Raw genomic sequence first — 18,998 nt, 5'->3', positions numbered from 1 at the left:
TTATTCATTTATTCAGCATTTATGTTGCCCTCCACCTTCACAGGAGTTTAGAGGCCTGCTGCTGAGAAGTATCTTAAACAGTTTTGCTGAGTCAGTCAACCATAGCGACTTCTTCAACTTCTTCCAACAGGACTTCTGGCAAAACACGTGAGTTTGACATGACACACATGGCCAATGTGTCATGTGAGTTTTGTGCTACCAGTGGCTTCCTGGGTGTCAATATGCAGCTGAGAGGCAGGGTTCACCCTGAACAGGTTACAAGTAAATCACTGACAAACAAGCAAGCAGCTAACTATGGGCAATTTGAAGTGTCTAAATACCCTAAGGCTAACATATCTTCTATAGTAGACTGTAAATAAAGATGGACGATGCGACGCTCCCACTATCCAGTATGAAACAAGACTTTTCTGGACACAAATGCTACCATCTTGCGCATCTGGAACTAATGTCTGCGCAGTAGCGATCGGAGGATGTAGCCGTAGAAGTGAGGTCCCGCCAATACACTCACGACCAATCGTGAATCATTCTCGTATGTTAATCTTAGCATTTCACCTTCTTCTACAGCATAAAATAACCAATTAAAACCAAATTTACCCAAATCATAGAACTTGAACATAATCAGTGATAGAGTAACAACTTAAAACCAGTTTTGAAAATCTATTTGACGTATATTTTGACCTTCTGGTTGGTTAAATGTCCCATCCACTAACAAGAAGGAGGCAGGGTTTATGACCTATACTGCAAACGGCCACCGGGGGGAGATCTGAACCGGTTGGTTTCACTTTTGAGGCGCTGTCCTTTTTTCAAGCTTTATATCGAGTCTATCGTTTGAATCCATAACGTTTTTGCTGTCAGATAACACAGCTAACTACTGTGTCACCTTTCCCTGAAACAGTTAAAGTTGAATTAGACTTGTTAGCACAATTGCTACAAATATTGGAATCGAAGCAAGAATGTTTATCTATCTTTGTTAGGACACTAAACAGAAGTGTAATCTTCATGTATTAATGTTGATACATATTGTAGATGTTTCCATTCTGTTTGCACTTCCTCCACTACACATTTTCACGACTGTCTCTTCACTCATCAGATATCTGCTCTCGTGCCAGTGGCGGGCACATCTGCCATGTCCACCATTACTCCACTATTGGTGCGACTGTGCACCAATGACCCACATGACTGGACGAGAATTAGGCCAGCAGACCAGATGTTGACAGGCTACTGAAATTTAACACCAGTGAGTCTCCTCTTAGACATTACTGTAAATCTCCCTGTCATGCTCCCACTGTAAACAAATAGCATCAGAGATTACCCTGCTTCATTATCCACTGACCGGGTGCCCAGACTTTGTCGGCTTTGTAAATTAAGAGACAGATAATAGACGAGCAAATGTATTTCAGACCGTCTGCTGCCGGCCGAGACCTACCGGAGATCACCGAGTCGTTCCAGCTGTCCTGGTCGTTCAAGTACTCGTCCAGACGCCAGTTCTCTTTGTTCTCGTCTGACTCCTTCTTACTCTGAGAATCCCCGGCAGGCTCCCTCTCCGTGCTGGACGTGCGGGACAAACGGCCGTCCAGCCGCCGTTTCGGGGATGAGCGCGCCTGGAAACTGAAATCACATATCACACAGGAAACCCGTCAATCATAACCGTAGCTTTGTTTCATGAGTGGCTGACTTCAACAAAGGTTTTTAAAAGCCATTCAAAGTCTGTAAAAGAGGTTAGAGGATTAAATACGGGGAAATGTTCGCTGAGTTTAGTCATATCCAATAACAGTGGCTGGAGGACAGTTTAGTTGATATTTCAGAATCCAGTGATACAGGTACATTGTGAAAAGAGCCTGTTTTCAACACGGATCAAAGTCCTCCTTTTTAATACTGCCTTGTGTTAGCACAAGAACTTACACATTTCTTGCAACCTAAACAACCCACTTATTTCAAGCAGCAGTTTGTATCCTGTGACAATGACTTTAATAAACTTGATAGCATATATTTCCAAATCCAATGCAAATTACTGGTGGGAGTGAAAATAACGGTGAATTACGTGTATGTATTATCAACAACTGAACCTGTATACGATCATAGAGAACATGATTCAGTAAAGTGATTTATTGAAAAGGTGCAAACGACTAATGGCTCGACGCATGAGGCAGCAGACTCAGAACCTGGACTGAGTATTAATGAGACATTGTAAACTCACAGTACCAGACATCTCAAGTCCCTGGGGTTCTTTCTTCAGAATCGACCAAGTTTGATTCACTGCTGTCAACACATTATTGCTTTACTGCCTGTTGGCTCCATTGAGGAAGGTATATAACGTTTTGTGAATGTGTGTGCTCCAGGTGTTCAACACTTAAAGAATACTCGATGTTGCACCTTTTAAATTCATTACCGAAGTGAATCAAGGACCTTATGGGTATGGTCATTGTCAAGTGTTCCATTGAACCATTTTAATTATATATAGTCTGTTTAGATTTTTTTCAGGTCTGAAAATGGACATTTGAAACTTACTTACAATAAAACATTAGAAATTGTGTTTTAAACTAAACATTTTAACGGACTAGGTAGTAAATGTCAGCAGAAAGGCTGAAACAATCAATTAATCACTTAATCATTCAGTTGTATGACAAGTCCGTAATAAGCATCTATGTTGATGATCAAATAATAATAATAATTGTTGAATTGTTCTTAAATCAATCAAAAACGGCAACTTTGCTAGGGTTATTAAATGTTGCAGCTTTTCTGCGTTCTACATGATTCTAAATTGAATATTTACATTGTGATGTGATATTGTGATGTGATATTGTGATGTGTTCAAATGGAGTTTTTCATTCTGGATTATAATGAACAAGGCCTTTAAATAGTTAAACAGGACTAATACATTATCTCTCATAACTGGAAGTAACAATTGATCGTTTTTTCCTATTGAAATAATTAATTAAGACATTCTGCAAAACTCTCATTATAGCTCATGTAATTACACTTAAATAAGTATACGAACAAAGTTAACTTTGTATTGTAGGTACACATGCATCCTGTTGTACAGTCTGACCTTTCCTGTCTGTGTTTGGTGGCCAGAGCACGGTGCAGTTCCTCAATGATACAGCTAGGGGGCAGCTGTGGGTGTAGTGCCCCTAGGTGGGGGGACCCAGTGGGTGTGGAGATCCTGCCTCTTAACAAGGAGCCATGATAATCTTTGGGAAGTGTGAAATTTCTGGGTAAGGTGGCTGGGGACTTCTTCACTGACACCGGAGGAGCACCTGAGGAGGAAAACCATCATCGTGAGACACCACAGTAAACCAGTAGGGCTTCACATCATCGCTACCATGGTGAACTCACCGTCAAGGCTGCCCAGTCTGGGGAGCAGTTTGACCGGCATGGTAGGTGGAGGAGGTGTGCTGGCTCGTCTCTGGGGCTTGGCCACGGGCGCCTCCTGTTTCCCTTCAACCGCCTTTGCCTTCAGCACCGACTGCGACTCACTGGGGTCACTCAGCGAGATGCTCTCGTCTCCTCCATCGTCACTCTGACTGGGGTCTGCCACAGTGTTCGAGTCCTCTGTCACGTCTTGCACTGAAACGCAGCATCAGCGATGGTGAGACAGAGGCTGGGTTTGTTCAGAAAGTCTCTGTCTCCACTTAGTGGACAGTCAGTGACATGGCGTTCCCGTATGAAGCGGGTGCCACTAAAACTGCACCAAAAAGACTTACATATATATACAGGACCAACCAAAACCCCACAAGATTATTCCTAATGATTAATTATCATTTTATTTTTATAATTTGACGAGCTTTAAAAAGGAAAAAAGAAGTGACATACAACAAATAAAACAGGCATAACATTTTATTAAACAGATAATTTACAAATTAAATAGGAGTAAATACTTTGGATAATAATAACAAAACTACCACTCGATATGGTCACCGGCAGGAAGTGGTCATGATCTCTCCCTTGACGTTGTATACCACCTTTATCACACCTTTAACACTCTACAGGGGTTAGTAGCACTGTTGCCTCATAGCAAGCGGGTCCTGGGTTTGAATCTATCAAGTTCTTCTGTGTTGAGATTGAATGTTCCCCAAACGTCTGCTCTGGTCTCCTCCCACAGCTCAGAGACATGTAGTTTAGGTTACGTGGCACCACTGAACTTTACATATGTGTGAGTGTGATTTTTAATGGTAGTCTATCAATCCCAGCCCAACCAATACGGAGGCTGATACTGATGCAGATATTTAGATATATATGACTATCGATTATTTTTTGTACATAAGCTCATGTAACACAAATGCATCCCTTATCGATTTGTGACCAGGATATATACTGAGATATTTTCCATTACATTAATAAACCTGTTAGTGATTAAAGAACTGTAATGGTGACGACGGTTCTCCACAAACCTCGTAGTTTTTTACTCCAGTTTCTTGTTATTTATCAACCAACATATTCACAGATACCACCACTTCTGCTAGAAGCTAATATCAGTTAATTTATCTGCCTTGGTCAGAAGGTAGTGGCCCCCGTGATAAACCTGCTCAGGTGTACTGTACAGAATAGAATACTATAACACTTATATTTAGTACTATACTGTACTTAAACAGTGTATTTTAGGTCATAGTCTAAATAGCCTTCAAGTAATGTAACCTCTGTTGTTTCAATGTTTGGCCATTTGAGGGCACTGCAGCAAACAAAACACTAGTCTATCATCATCATTACTTAAGGATGACTGTATGCTGGTAAACAGGGGCCTGTTTACACATCCAGCAGATGGTAGACAGCGGCAGTGTTTTTTTGGAGTTGTGTTTCAGGCCTTCAGTAAAAGTTAAGTCCAGTATTTGCTTGGTTTTAGCTCTGTTGCTATCTGCATTTACTCCTGTATATGTCTTTCAGTTGGAGAGCAGGGCTTACTGATTTCACATTCAGTTGCTGATTTCCCACTTCACTTGGCATTCTATCGGTTGAGGAATTTTAACAGACTTGTTGCAAAACCAAATCCAGGCACAGAAGAAATTATCCACCAGCAGAGGAGAATTTCCGGGCAAAGATGTTGGGAATCTGAGTGCACAGTTTGAGCACATGCAGAGCAAATCAAAGGACAAGCAGCTAGTGCAGGGCATTGCCTAATGTGAACATGAAATCATTAAGTCCTGCCCTCAAACTGAAAGACCACGCCGTTGAATAAAGACAGGAAAAAAAAAAATATATATATCAATGTTATTTGGTGAAGGGCAGACAGTGAAATGTGGATCTTTAGAGGTTTTTCATTGTAAACAGCTGCTGTCGTCACTGTTGCTGGGGATGACAGAGGGACTGAACCAAAACAGTGAAGATATAGAGCCCAAAATAAAAACAAAAGGCGGAAGGTTGCTAAAATGCTTTGTAAGCCTGATGGAAACTGCTGTCAAGTCTCATTTCACATAAAATTATGCGTTAGGTATATGAATAATAGCAGCTTTAAATTGGCAGATGTAGTTTTATAAAGCAGCTTTAACCCTTTAACCTAAATATCAAGAAGTGCTTTGCTTTAAACATTTCTCTGTTTCTTAAATGTGTCCAAGCCACTGTATTGTACTCTACCTGTTGAAGCTTCTAAGTCGCTGCCCAGGTCTTCGTTGGTGCTGGCCAGAGGCGCCACAGGCTCCTCATCTCGGTCCTCAGCGTCAGAGTGAGTCGGTGTGTCTGGATCTTCACCGTCACCCCCGCAGGCCAGATCTGACTCTGCAAAACCCAGTGCACAGAGGAGGCACACGGGAATGAGTGTGGCATCATGTGGCTAAACAAATTAACTGTGATCAGCCTGGAGTCATGTGTGTGTCCTCATTTCTCATTCTGCACCTGTCTCCGTCTCCTCTGGCTTCCTCCTGACGAGGTCATCTCTCTTATGTCGTGCGGCTGCCTTCTTTTCCACCGCTAAAAAAAAACAAATAAACACTTATGAAACCAGTCTGCTGGTTACTTGGGAGATGAAAACACGTGGAACCATAAATGCAGCCTTCTTCCCTGCTCCCTGACTGATTCCCCGACCATCAGGTGTTGTTGTTTTGCTATTTTTGCAGCACACTCACTTGCTGGAGACTTCAGCTTCTCGTTTTTCTTTTTCCTCCATTTCCAGGGCTTGAAGATGCGTCCCAGGCTGGCCAGCTTGCTGTTGCGGCGTACGGGAGGCGTGCGAACCCCTGAGACCAGGCAACCCGAGTGCAGTGCCCTCTGCTGGTCCATCCCATCTGCAACGCCAAACAAACACAGCTGCCTTAAAATGGGATGCAGACAACAAAGGCCTTCGTGCCAACAGGCCGTGGTGACATCAGTCAGCGCTCCAGCGTAGCAGAAGCTACAGAAATGTATTCAATCACTTTTAACACAATTGGCCGAACACTACCAACATCCCATCGTCATGTGAAAGTGGCAAATGTGGGTCAGTGGCTGTAAATGCCTTATTGATTCCGGTCTAATTCTGAGGAGCAGCGGGCGAGCGAGCGCTGCGGAGAAGACAGAGAATCACATTGTTTGTGAATGACTCACATGGTTTCAGGGCAGCCAGACCTTCCTGGCCCCAACACATGCAGACAATGGGAGGCTTTTAAAAACTTTCTTAAAAGCCACACGGAGGATAAATTAAATCAGCTCCAGCACAACAGCCTCTTCTGAGGTCAGAGCAGATATCTGCAGCCTGCAATCTCCACACAGTTTACATGACTTTGGCTGCATTACTGCGTTAGTGACGTTCACAGACGTTTACTGCACTGTTTGACAACAAACAGCAGAGACAGAATGTTATGCATCTTACAGGCTGCTACTGAGAAACAAGCAGATGAGCAACTGGTTTTGCCTCCATGTGTCATGTATATTTTTGAATTCTTATTTTGTACAGTAGATTTTGGTTAAGACAAGAGTTTTTCTTTTATGAGGGAAAGGTATCGTCTTGAAGTTAAGGGTTTAACTCGATTTTTCACACAATGCTTGATAATAGTCAAACATGTTTTATGTTAAATGCTTTTATGTACAAGAACACTTATCTTTACTTTATGTTATGAGTGTGTAACGGGGAAAGAAAAATATTAATCTAGGCCGGCAATTTACAGTTTTCATTATTAACCATTCTGCAGATTATTTTCTCAGTTGCTTGATTTATTTCTGTATATAAAATTTCACAACATCTAAGAACCAAAGTTTGAAAAAATCTCATATATTAAGTCATAGAAGACAAAACCATCAAAAAAAGGAACTTATTCATTTTCTTGCACTTTATGTATCCTTAATAAAATAAACAGTCTACCAACTTATTGTTTTGGCACTGCATAAATTAATTAGTCAACTAAGAAACAATGAATACTTGATCATGTACAGTTTATTGTGCAATTACTGATTGTTTGGCCACTTGGAGGCAACAGAGCAATGTTATCATTGGTTTTGGAGCCATGTCTCTGGTCACCTGATGATTGTCAGTTCATATATTCACACTTCCTCTCTGGTTCAGTTCTTCACCAACACCTGAAGGAAATTTCTTGAGCTTTAACAGCTAAATGCTCAACTCTGTTCCCCAGCTCGCCTCAGACTGGGTCCGTCTGCTGTTTGGAGCTGAGCAGGTAGTGGATAGAGGCTTTTTGAGGCGTTTTCTAAAGGCCTTGGAGAGTGAAGAAAAACATGTGACCGAACGACTCAATGAGCTGAAACTCACTATAAACCTCAGTAGAACTGAGCGGAGCAGCCAGGGAGGTAGGTTCATCATTACGAGTGACCTCTTTCACACAGTCACACTGTTTTCACACTTGATACAAATTGGTTTTAGCTGCTCGCTCATATTATCTTTCTGTCGACCATGTGACTTTGGTCTTCATGGTTTATCTGTTTGAAAACAGTCTTTTTAGTCATTTTCTTCTTTTTGGAATGTATTTTCAAAACAATTAAATTAGACAAAAGTATTTCTCATTTGTGAGTTAGAAAGAAAAGGAGATTTATTTTTATTTTATTAACTGTCTATTATTTGACTACAGTTATTAAGTATTATCACAGACAAATAAATGTTTAAGTTTAGTCAGGATATTGTTTTAACAATTGAGAAAAATGTATCTGTTGGAAACCCGGGGACCCGCTAAGAACACAGATGTGATTATGTTGAATATAATAAATGCACGAGAAGAATATATTATCTGGTTCCAGCAGGTTTGCTGCTTCTCTCTCTTTCTTATAGTTGTAAACTGAAAATCCGTTGGGCTTTAGATTGTAAGTCAGACAGAAGTCATTTCAAACACATGTCACTTGGCCTGCTTCATCAATAAAATGTCCGTACAGTCTCAATTGAAATTCAACCTCTGCAGCAGTTGGCTTAACTGTGTTGCGTTCAATGAACTAACAGGGATTAAAGTGGTGCCAGCCTTGGTGTGGCAGTGCTCTCGTGGAAAGACCATAATAGCAGTGGTGGAAATCAGATAGCCCAAGCAGCTATCTTTGGCTTCCCATTACTTACATTTGGTACTTATCAGCCGTCATAAATGCCAACAATGATTTATCCATAGCAGCATTAAGCAGCTGATAAACTCAACCTGTCAATGTATTGATTGGGCTGTTCTAACCAATCAGTGTTCTAATGTGAAAGAAAAAAGAAATGTACAACATCTCCAGATAAGAGGAGCTAAAACCATAAAATACTTGGTCAATGACTCCAAATATGAATTGATGCTTATCAAGAAATTGATAAATCGATTCTCAGACAGTCAGTGGCTGCTCCTCTCAGCGGCTCATCTGACATCTTGGAGCACTTTTAAGTCTACAGGCTAAGCTGTAGTGGACAGATCACAATGATAGAGAGGGAGAGAAGCACTGAGGCCGACTGAGAGAGAGAAAGAGAGAAAGAGAGAGAGAGAGAGAGAGAGAGAGAGAGAGAGAGAGAGAGAGAGAGAGAGAGAGAGAGAGAGAGAGAGATGTTATAAATGCCCGAACAGATTTATTGAAGTTCCTTGGAGAAAGGACAGAAATAGTCACTCCTACACAGTCTGGCTCCGCCAACAAGCTGACACTTAAGGGAGCGTACAGCTGAGCTGTGGGCTGAGCAGGGATCGCTCCACAAACACTTTCATCCCTTAAATCAATTTCAGCCGCAGCTAAATCTACAACATCTGCTCAAATATCTCCCTTACGAAATGAATTACATGCACTCCCATTTACTGGCCATAGTCTCATAAGAGGAACACAGAAGGAGAAGTGATCTAAAAATCAAGATGATCCACAGGTGAAGATGGATTTGATGGCGGTGGTGTCAGCATGTGGCAGATGATCACCTTCTGTAGCAGTAGCTAGCACCCAAAGCTAAAGTGCAACATATTCACAATGTGGTTTTAACAACACGGTCAAAATCCAGCTAAATAAAAAAAAAAATCTCCATGTGCACATACCAGCAGGCACCTTTCAACTAGGTGCTATATTTACACAGGATTTCAGCACAGACATACAAGGCATCATGTCAGCAGCTACTCACTATCGAAATGTTCAAGGAGGGTTTGCAAATTAATCATTATTGATTAATTTGCCAATTACTTCCTCCATTAATCCCTTAATCCAATCTCAGGAAATAGTGGAGAGAAATGCCAATAACCATTCCTAAAGCCATTCAGGTGATTTTAAATGTACTGGCACACAAATCACACTTTTGTGATTGAACAACACTTTACTAATAAGGAATCTGTCGTAGAAGCTAGGCAGCTATAGCGACTGCAGCTGCTGCATCTGCATACAGAAGCTGCATCAATCCCTGCATTAACATAACACTGCATTAACATCACAGACATTCAGCCTCTTCTGAAAACACTGGACCAATCACAACAGAGTTCATCGATCAATGGGCAGCAGCAGCAGCGGTTTTGCTGCCCCGTCTTTATCTGATGCCCTCAGCTGCTTGTCCACCAACAATGAGAAGCAGGTCAGTCGCCCAAGTGGTGTGCGCCTGCCTGGGATGCAGCTGAGAATTCAGGTCAGGCCCGTAGTAACAGGAGCAGCGCAACCCAGGGTCAGGCGGCCGTTGCCATGGTTACTAGGCTGGATGCTGCAGGAGGGGAAAAAAAGGCCTCGGAGGAAGAGAAGCACCACGGCATGAGGAATAGGGAGTTGCTGGGCGGATCGGGGAAGGATGCTGCCACACAGTGAGACGGAGAACCGCAGCCAATCGCGGGCCAGCATGCGACGATGCATAATGTAAATCAGGGCGCAATTTGCAAGTTATGTTGAAATATTTATCAAAGTGCTTAGGTGGCTGGGGGTTTGGGTGAACGTGAAAATGTCTTCGCTGCAAAGAGTCGTCTTTTCAAGCAGAGAGAAATAAGCTTGAATATCAAAGTCAGAGGTAATGTACAGTCAATGTACTGTAACCTGAAGCAGCAGCTCCTGCAGATAAGGAGCGAGCATTCTCCTCACTCACGTTTCTGACAACTTACTGTCATGAGCTATGTTTTAATAAAGTAAATGCATATGGAAATCTATATTATGTAGTAATATTATGTCCATGACAAGTATCCAAAGCAATATTACAGATTTATCACACCCATAACCCTAATCAAAATGAAAATATTATACAAGCCCTCTTCACTAGAAACTCACTGTACTGCTGTTTCCTGAATATTATGATGCAACCTTTACATAGCTCATATAGATTTAGCATTTTATTACTATGCATTTGCTTTATTATTTCATTATGCTCTATACCCCTTATTTTACTTTGTTGATAGAAGTACACTTTACCTGCTGTAGTAAACGTTGTTGTATTTCTTATGGAAACAATAAAAAGCATAACTCAAAAAATACAAGAAACGCCACAAGTCACTGTGGGAATATTACAGTTATATGATGGTGATATAAATGGTGGTTATAGCAGCACTGAGCACCATATGGCTTCAAGACAAAAAGTACAAGTCCCAGCAGACTCATCACATGATCAACAGCACTTTTAGGGTAAATACATGTGAGGTATGAAATCAGAGAAACAGTGTTGGAGAGTATCTCTTACCTATCACAGCAGACACGCTGCTCGCTTCATGTGTTCACAGCTCGACGCTCTGGAGCGGGGACTGCTGCTGTTTACTTATTGTTTCAAGTAAGAAGCGAACGACTTCAAAACCGGTCCCTGAAACAATGGCTCGTTCCAAAATGTGTCAAATCCAAGTGTCACCGCGGCGGTGAAGGTGGGAGCGGGAACACACTCAGGTGGAGCCCACTGGTTTCCATCCGCAGCCATAGTCCGCAGCTCGCTGCTGCCAGTGCTGATGATGGGCCATGCGAGCCCCGCCCCTCCCGCCGGGAGGAGGGGGCCAGATAAACTGACACACGCTCATCCTCCTCGGGCTCTGCCATTGGCTACTAAACCACGTAGTACAGCCAGAGGCGGCCACACGCATCTGGGAGCCCACCCCCCACAGAAAATAACAAATAAAGGCTTATTTTCTAAACCTAAAAAGCCTTATGTGCACTTCCAGCATCATGGGTAGCTGGAGATAATCCAAATATCTCCTTAAATGAAATGCTGCAGTGGCATTTGAGGGGGATCCTTATCCTGCACCTACTATTCTGCAATACATTTTATTATGTGTTAAGTATTATTGTGGTAACCTCAAATTAAACAATTTAAAGTTAAAGTAACACTGGGCTTTAAAGTATAACATTGCAGATAAACTGTGTCCTGTCACATCTAGAGTATAATTTTAATAGTAACTGCTGTCAGCTATGAAGGATGCAGTCCATCAGAGTTTACAGGTCAGGCAAGGTTAATTAGTTATTTCTACAATATACAATTTATTACATTAAACAGTCATATAAAGTTATTAGTTTGTGCTGAGGTTTTTTCAGAATCAGCAGACAAAAAACTAGGCGACCACAGAACAGCCAAGAGTACAGAATGGCCTGTGTCATGAATAAACGTACGTTGACTGTCATTACTTAACTTTAGTGAAATTTTATAGCCACATATAGAAAGAAGATTAAGAAGGCTACAGGAGTTTGACGACAGCTGCAACAATCCAAAAGTTCCTTGCACTATGCAATTTATTTGAATAATTATTCTATGTGATTATTCTATAAAATGTTAGAAAATTGTACACATCAAGATACCTTCAGACCAAAGTGGCATCGTAAAACTGTGTGTTTTGTCTGATCAATAGTCCAAAGCCCATCAAAAGAATTTGCCATCACCAAAGACAAAGACAAGATGAAAAGCTGCACATTTGAGAAAATAAACTATCGCTGTTTGACATTCTTCCTTGAAAAAAATAATATGATGTAATGTTTTAACAAATGGCTGAATCACAGTCACAAAGTGCATTGGAGATTGAGGAGAGAATAATATGCATGGTTTTGCAGGTATTTAAAGAGCTAGGATTCACAAAATGTCACCCCTAAAAAAAGTCAGGGAATCACCAAACTAGTGAGAGAATCCATTCAATAAATGTGTGTGGTCCAAGGTAAAGTGGCTAAAAACCTCAGACAAGTTTTCATAAAAATATCAGGTCTTCTTCTAAGGTCAGAAAATACCACAGGTTATTAAAGATGAAATATACTCACATGCTCCAATCAAAAACCTACTTTTTCAGGACTTTATACAGTCACACAAACCCTGTTTCAATAATAGAGAAAGACTGAGTTCATGTTTTTCATTAGATACAGTGTTTTTCTCTTTTATGCTTATGTTGCTGAAGACCAGTTTTTAAATATGTTTTGTCATCTCTGCTTCATCAGCACAGACGACTAATTACTGAGACAACGTCACTCAAGCAAAACCTTTGTGGTTTCAGATCGATTTTCTACAGGGCTGCTCGTACAGGAAGGGCCGAGTTACAGTACATCAGAGATGATAACAGTCAGTGGCTGGATTTCTCCTCAGGGACACACCAGCAGTAAACAAAGAATAAAACTGGTGGCGTAGGCTACTCAGAGAACATGAATCTCATTCAATATTTACAAGACTTCATTTAATATGGCCGAGCACGTACGGCGTGCCAAAAGGTTGTGCACACAAATTGTGATTAGCTCGTAAAAAAGTGACACACGACCTCCAGCTTGCCAACCGGAAAATGAGGGAATCTCAAGTGACTTCAGTGATGCAGGATCCATTGACCAACACGAGCAGAAATATTTATCAAGAGCAGAGCTTCAAATTGGGAAGCAAAAGGGCTTAAATCTACTTAATTAAATAGACAATTTTCTTAGCAAACTCTTTTTCTAACATTATGAAAAACACTTGTGTATTATTCGTAACATTCATTATGACTTACTTCTCACTTAAATATATGAATTCCAGAGCTAGGTTTTGTTAATACTGCTTCAACAGCCTGGATTACTATGAAATGTATTATTATTATACCAGTGTTTTTCTGTTTCTCTGTTCATATCTAAGTGAAGTGTCTGTTCTATGCCTGTCTGTTTGGAATGGGCTGTTTGCTGGAACTTTTTATGTACAGTCTAAGGTTCAGACTGAAGTCGGAAAACTTAATGTGGTCCTACCTGTTTTATCTGCAACTACGATTTTGTAGTCGAATTTTTCATGAAAGGAAAGTACTGTTCATGTATGTGGCTTGTATTTAAGTTTTAATGATGTACTTTACTGCCGTTATTTTTTCATTCATTGCATATCAGCTATTACAGTGGTCTGTTGAGCAATTGACAAAATCTTCAGAACCAAGTTCCCAGCTTTGCAAAATAAAGGCTCTGTGATTTAGCTGGATGTGCTTTTACCTATGAATGTCGATACCCTGATGGAGATCAAAACACATTACGGAGGTTACTTCTGCCTCCTTAAATTCTGTGTAAATAAGCTGGAAAGTGTACATGGTGGGTAGTGGCCACAAGTGTGTGTTTCTGCCTGTGTGTTTGTGCAAGTGCAGGCTACGTAATTGTTGTGCAGTCACAAGGGAGGTGAGGGAAACTGGAGCAGCACGCTGCACATCAGCACTATAACTGCTCAAACCTTCAGTTATGGAGTGTCCATTTGTGAAGCAATTTGCACTAAAGCACTTTACAATTGATTGCAAACCTCAAACGTTCAGTAATCACATTCACTGGGATGGGAGCTCTCTTGTGTTTCACAGCATAACCGCAGAGTAACTGAATCATGAGGTCATGTACCTGTGACCTACAATAATTTCCAGCTTTGGCTTAATATATATAATCAAGCATTTGCCCAAGGATTCTTTTGCAAATGCTTTATTAACATGAGGCATATTGTGACTCTGCACATCAACAGTGGTTGTTATACTCATAAGTCAGAGACAGCCCATAATGTATCATCAGATTTAAGTAACTTCATTGTGTTTGACATTTAAGTCCTAAACAGGCTTTGGAGACCGACAGTGCAACCTACATTTCATTTTCATAACTCTGCTGCTGCTCCACTCCAGCGCTGTTCCCCTTTAAATCTGCTGAATCATTCATCAGGTACAGCCAAAACCTGTGCACACTGCGAGCCAATGCAGTGTCACAATGACAAATGGGGGACTGTAGCAGCGGGGAAGACACAGCCTCGACTGTGTAGTGTGTGTGAGCTGCAAACAAAATAGTTTCCGGGATTCCTCTGAAGGGGATGTTTCAAGGTTGGGAGGAGGACGGTTTCTCAGCTCGAAACCATGCTGCCTGGGCTCTATTCATCATCTTAGTTTATAGAGTGTCAGGTAAAATCATGAAGATGCCATTACAGCAACCGCAAAACCAAGGTGGCATCTTCAGATTGCTTGGTCTGTCCGACCCACAATCCAAAGCGGTAAGGATTTTCAAGTTAACAATCACATGAAAAATGGAGGAAGGCACCAAGATGCTAACATAAAGGTCAGACCAAGCAAACATGGTGAACATTTCACCTGTGAGCAGTCCGCCAAAGTACACATCAAAACCTTTTGTTTGTCATTGCAGGATATCATTTTGTGATCTGATGGCCCCAACAGCAGAAAGCCAATGTTCATCTTCATATCTTAAAGCTTCCCAATAAACAAAAGGAGAGTCATGATTAAGCTAATTAGACACAAAAAATCTCTTAAATTAAGCCCATTTTTTCCTGACTACTTTAGAAAAATTAAGGAGTATGTATTTCAGTCTTGACCAAAGTGGTGGATCCAACATTCGTCAGAACAACATCCTCTCAAGGAAGGGACCCTCTAAGGACCCGGTGCCTACCAATCACAATTCACACAGCAGCTAGAGTTCTTTATCAGGTAAACAAAGATTGTGTAAAGCATTTGTACAATATGGACAAATGCATCGCCACTTCTTCCCACTATCCAGATATGAAGCTAAAATACCAGACACAAATGGCACCATTTTGTGCATTTGGAGCCACAGTCTGCAGAGTAGTGGGGGGGCGGTCAGAGATGGAGGTCCACCACGTGTCAATCTCAGCTGTCAAAAATGATGTGACGCTCAGTTTTTTTTATATATTCAATTAACTAATCAAAACTAAACTTACCAGGTAAAAATAGCACTTGACAGAAACCAGCTTTAAGAAAAATTGATTTGACGAGTACTTTGGCATTTTGGTTTGGTCAATGTGTCATCAATTAACACAGAGTAGGCAGGATTTATGACCAATACTTCAGCCAGCCAGTAGGTGGCGATCAATATGCTTTGGCTTCACTTTTGGCGAGCTGTCATGTCGTCCATATTTATATACAGTCTATGATGCAGTGAACAAATAACAAAAGCTATGATTCTCTTTTTCAATTTACTGTCAACTGACTAATTTGTCCCAACAGTAGATGATGAAATGAAGCAGGTTGTGCTCCCGACATTATAACAAGTGTGACTGGTGTAGGAGGGAAACTCAAAATTAAGCAATTTTATTGTATTTCACCCTATTAATAAAAAAGAACCTTTTAATTTCATATAATTCAAAGGGTTAGCTCAAGTCACGTTAAAAACATTTGGGGGCTGATAAGTAGCTTCCATTTTTTCTTGTTAGTGTCTCTTTAACAGTGCTGAGAGTCGTCAGCCAGAGTCTCTCCATTCCTACTCTGGGATTTAGCATTTGTTTAATTACATCTGCCGCAGAGACCAAAAGGATATATTTTTTTCTAATTAAACCTTCACTAGGCTCTTTCCACTCCCCAGCTCCGTGGGATGTGCAGTGTAGATTTTGTAGAGATGAATGGCTGAAAATAACTCTGCTGGAGGTGGTCAAGAGCCTCTGCCTTTCCAGGGGCGTCGGAGTGATCATAACGCTGCCGTTTCCATTCGTCTGAGCCTTATACCCATGTTGATGTGGGATGAGGATGTCAAAAGGATCAGCTGGATGCTGTGGTGTGTTCTCCTGTGCAACATATTGCTTCTCGTCGTCTCTGAAAGGAATTAGGTCAGCCCATGCAACATTCATAAAAGATACATCGTGTGTAAATGGCTGACAGCTTAAGTCGAGTCCCCCAACATGCCTGACCCACTCACAGGGTATCAGCCTGTGCTTAACACATAGTCTTTTTTTTCCTTAAAATAAATCATATTATGGGTACCCTCAGGAGGTTACACTGTTCTTGCAGACATGTGAGAGCAATTCCAGGATATTAAACCCTGTAAGAATACTTAATAAAAGGGCACACACGCAGAAAAACATCTATTTAAATCATAAAGGCAGGATTGCCTGAGAACCTGTCATGGAGAGCACAATGGAGAATAAAAGCCAAGCTCTGTTGGTGAAAGACGTAAGTGGCACACAGAGAAGTAAACACACGCCACAAGATTTGGTCTCTTTGGGCAAAACTTCACCACTGCTCTGTTTTTAATTCCATCAGTCTACAGCAGACTATAGCAGCAATTTTTAAGTCCTACTGTATGTGTGACATCCTTGTTGTTTACGGATCCCAGATTGTTTAGTTGTTGGGGGATGGGAGACGGTGTGTGTGTTTGTGTGTCACAGGGGTGGGGGTAGTACAGCTTCACCATGTCTGTTCATCCAACTGTTCAGTCTGTACATGGAGACAAACACATTCTAGGATCATTTTGTTCTCTTTTCTGCTCTTTAATTCTCAAAACGAATTCACACATTGTTGCATCCTGTCATATAGGACAATTTGATTGAATTGATTTATGGAGGAGACCAAATCACCCCAAAGCTCAATATTGATATATATATATATATATATGATGATATATGATATATAAGTCGGCCTGTATCTTTTTCGGTTCCGTTTACTTATTAAGTGTTTAACACTAATTTCAAGGCATTTTCCGCAATATACCCACAAAACCATGGCTATGTCCAATGGAGTATTTGTCCACTCCATTGGACATAGTTAGCTGCTAGCTAATGAATATTTAAGCATTCAACACCTACGAGAATGTTGCATAAAACAATTAAAGAAGAGTACAAATTCAACTTATATTGGTCAGGTTGCTGGACACGCCACTCAAAAGAATGCTGATGTTTCTCTGCAGAAAATGAATGGCTAACAAGCTGCTTCCATACTTACAACTATTTTTCTACTGCCCCCAAGTGGTCAAGGACTGAGCCAGCAACTATAGTCCACCGACCCAATTCTAGCCATTTACATCAAAACAACCTTGTGGATAAAACGGCCTGTGGGGGTGACTTGTGGACATTGTGGTTATTGGCATTTAGAGGACTTATATAATATATCTTTACAAATATTGTATGGCGCTGTTTTTTTTATGTGATATTGTGATATTGATATTATGTGTCATTAACCTTTAGTCTTTAAGAAAAAGTCTGCATCCCTAAATATTTTAGCTTTTCAAACTTTTGAGTTTGCAGCCCCAGCTTCACTGACTCGAGTGACACCACTTCTGGCAATTCATCCGATTTGGAAATTTAAAGTTGGTGGTGTTCCCCTTTATACAAAGAAAAAATGTGAAATGAGAGTTGGGTTTGGGTTTGGGGGTCTGTATCCACACTGTGGGTCTCCTACATAGTGCTGTTGTGTCCTTCCAATACACTGGCAGAGAGTGATGTCATGTTTTATCCTGCCTGCCTCCACAGGGAGCTGTAGACAGAGGGACACAGAGATATCTCTGCATAGTGCATAACGACAAGAGAGATGAGTTGGCACAAAAATAGGTATTTTTGAATTAGCCACTATACAACCATTGAGTCTCTGCTGGCTCATAAAAAAGAATCAATGCTGCGACAAAGACTCAAGGGTAAAAACCCACTGACGGAACAACCTATTACTGTCTCAGCAAATCACAAAATAGCCCTAGATTCATCACATCACATCTGCAATGCTCCACATTAAACATGGCCATACTCTCCAGACTAAACCCTTCATCTTTGCTTTTAGATGTTACAACTTTAAATAGACGCGAGATCCTAAAACACTCTGAGGAGTTGCATCTGTTCTAAAAATATCCAGAGGAGCATGAAGTTACGCAAAGCTTACTTTTCAGCGTGGAGTTTTTTCGACCTCCTCTGCGAGAATTTCAAAAGGTTTGAGAGCTTATTCTAACGATGCCTGCACAATACTCATTCCAGTCTCACAGTCTACAAGTGAATATTCATTCGAAGTGCATCAGTCTACTTGCGTCTCCTCTTAAACCTTGCAGTAAAGCGCTGAGTAATCCTGAGAAAGTCCGTCCATTCCTACTCTAAATGCTGTACGACCTTGGACAAACCATTTGTCCCCATTGTGAGAGGTCAGGTGACTGCAGTGCTGGACTCATTGACAGTGACCGCCTACCTCATTTATGAAACATAGCTATCTGCCAAGTAGAGCCCTCTGGTGGCAATTTGACTTTTCAACTGCTCTTGACCCCACTTAGCAGCATTTTTGGACCTCTCCTAATGTGCAGGTGTTTAAGACACCTTTAAACATCGCTCTAGTGTCACCATGGTATATTCAGAGAGTACAACTTTACTCTGCCAACCTCACGTCTGCGGATGCAAGGCCTGCAAGCCAATGAAAAGAGAGTAGGATCGCTAGGTATAAGTGCAGTATGTGTTCCTAATAAACACTGACTTCAAAACGTATGCATTAACTCCTGATGATCCATTTCATCTATTTATATTTCAGCATTTCCCCTTAGATTGTTTTTTA

General features: G+C 41.1%; 1 protein-coding gene across 1 annotated transcript in view; it reads right to left on the bottom strand.

Moving 5' to 3' along the window:
* phactr3b (phosphatase and actin regulator 3b) overlaps positions 1-18,998 on the bottom strand; it is a 48,059-nt gene that overhangs the window by 24,576 nt on the left and 4,485 nt on the right. Inside the window, exons 2-7 of the mRNA XM_053429110.1 lie at positions 6,057-6,215; positions 5,827-5,901; positions 5,569-5,709; positions 3,337-3,567; positions 3,050-3,257; positions 1,427-1,608 (exon numbers count right to left, since the gene is read on the bottom strand). Of these exons, the coding sequence (XP_053285085.1) occupies positions 1,427-1,608; positions 3,050-3,257; positions 3,337-3,567; positions 5,569-5,709; positions 5,827-5,901; positions 6,057-6,215 (996 nt within the window). The remainder of the gene's footprint in view (positions 1-1,426; positions 1,609-3,049; positions 3,258-3,336; positions 3,568-5,568; positions 5,710-5,826; positions 5,902-6,056; positions 6,216-18,998) is intronic.

Source organism: Pleuronectes platessa, chromosome 2, assembly GCF_947347685.1.
Source record: "Pleuronectes platessa chromosome 2, fPlePla1.1, whole genome shotgun sequence".
In the NCBI taxonomy this organism is placed as follows: Eukaryota; Metazoa; Chordata; class Actinopteri; order Pleuronectiformes; family Pleuronectidae; genus Pleuronectes; species Pleuronectes platessa.
Note: the sequence above shows the minus strand (reverse complement) of the source record. Positions and strands in the feature narration are given on the sequence as shown.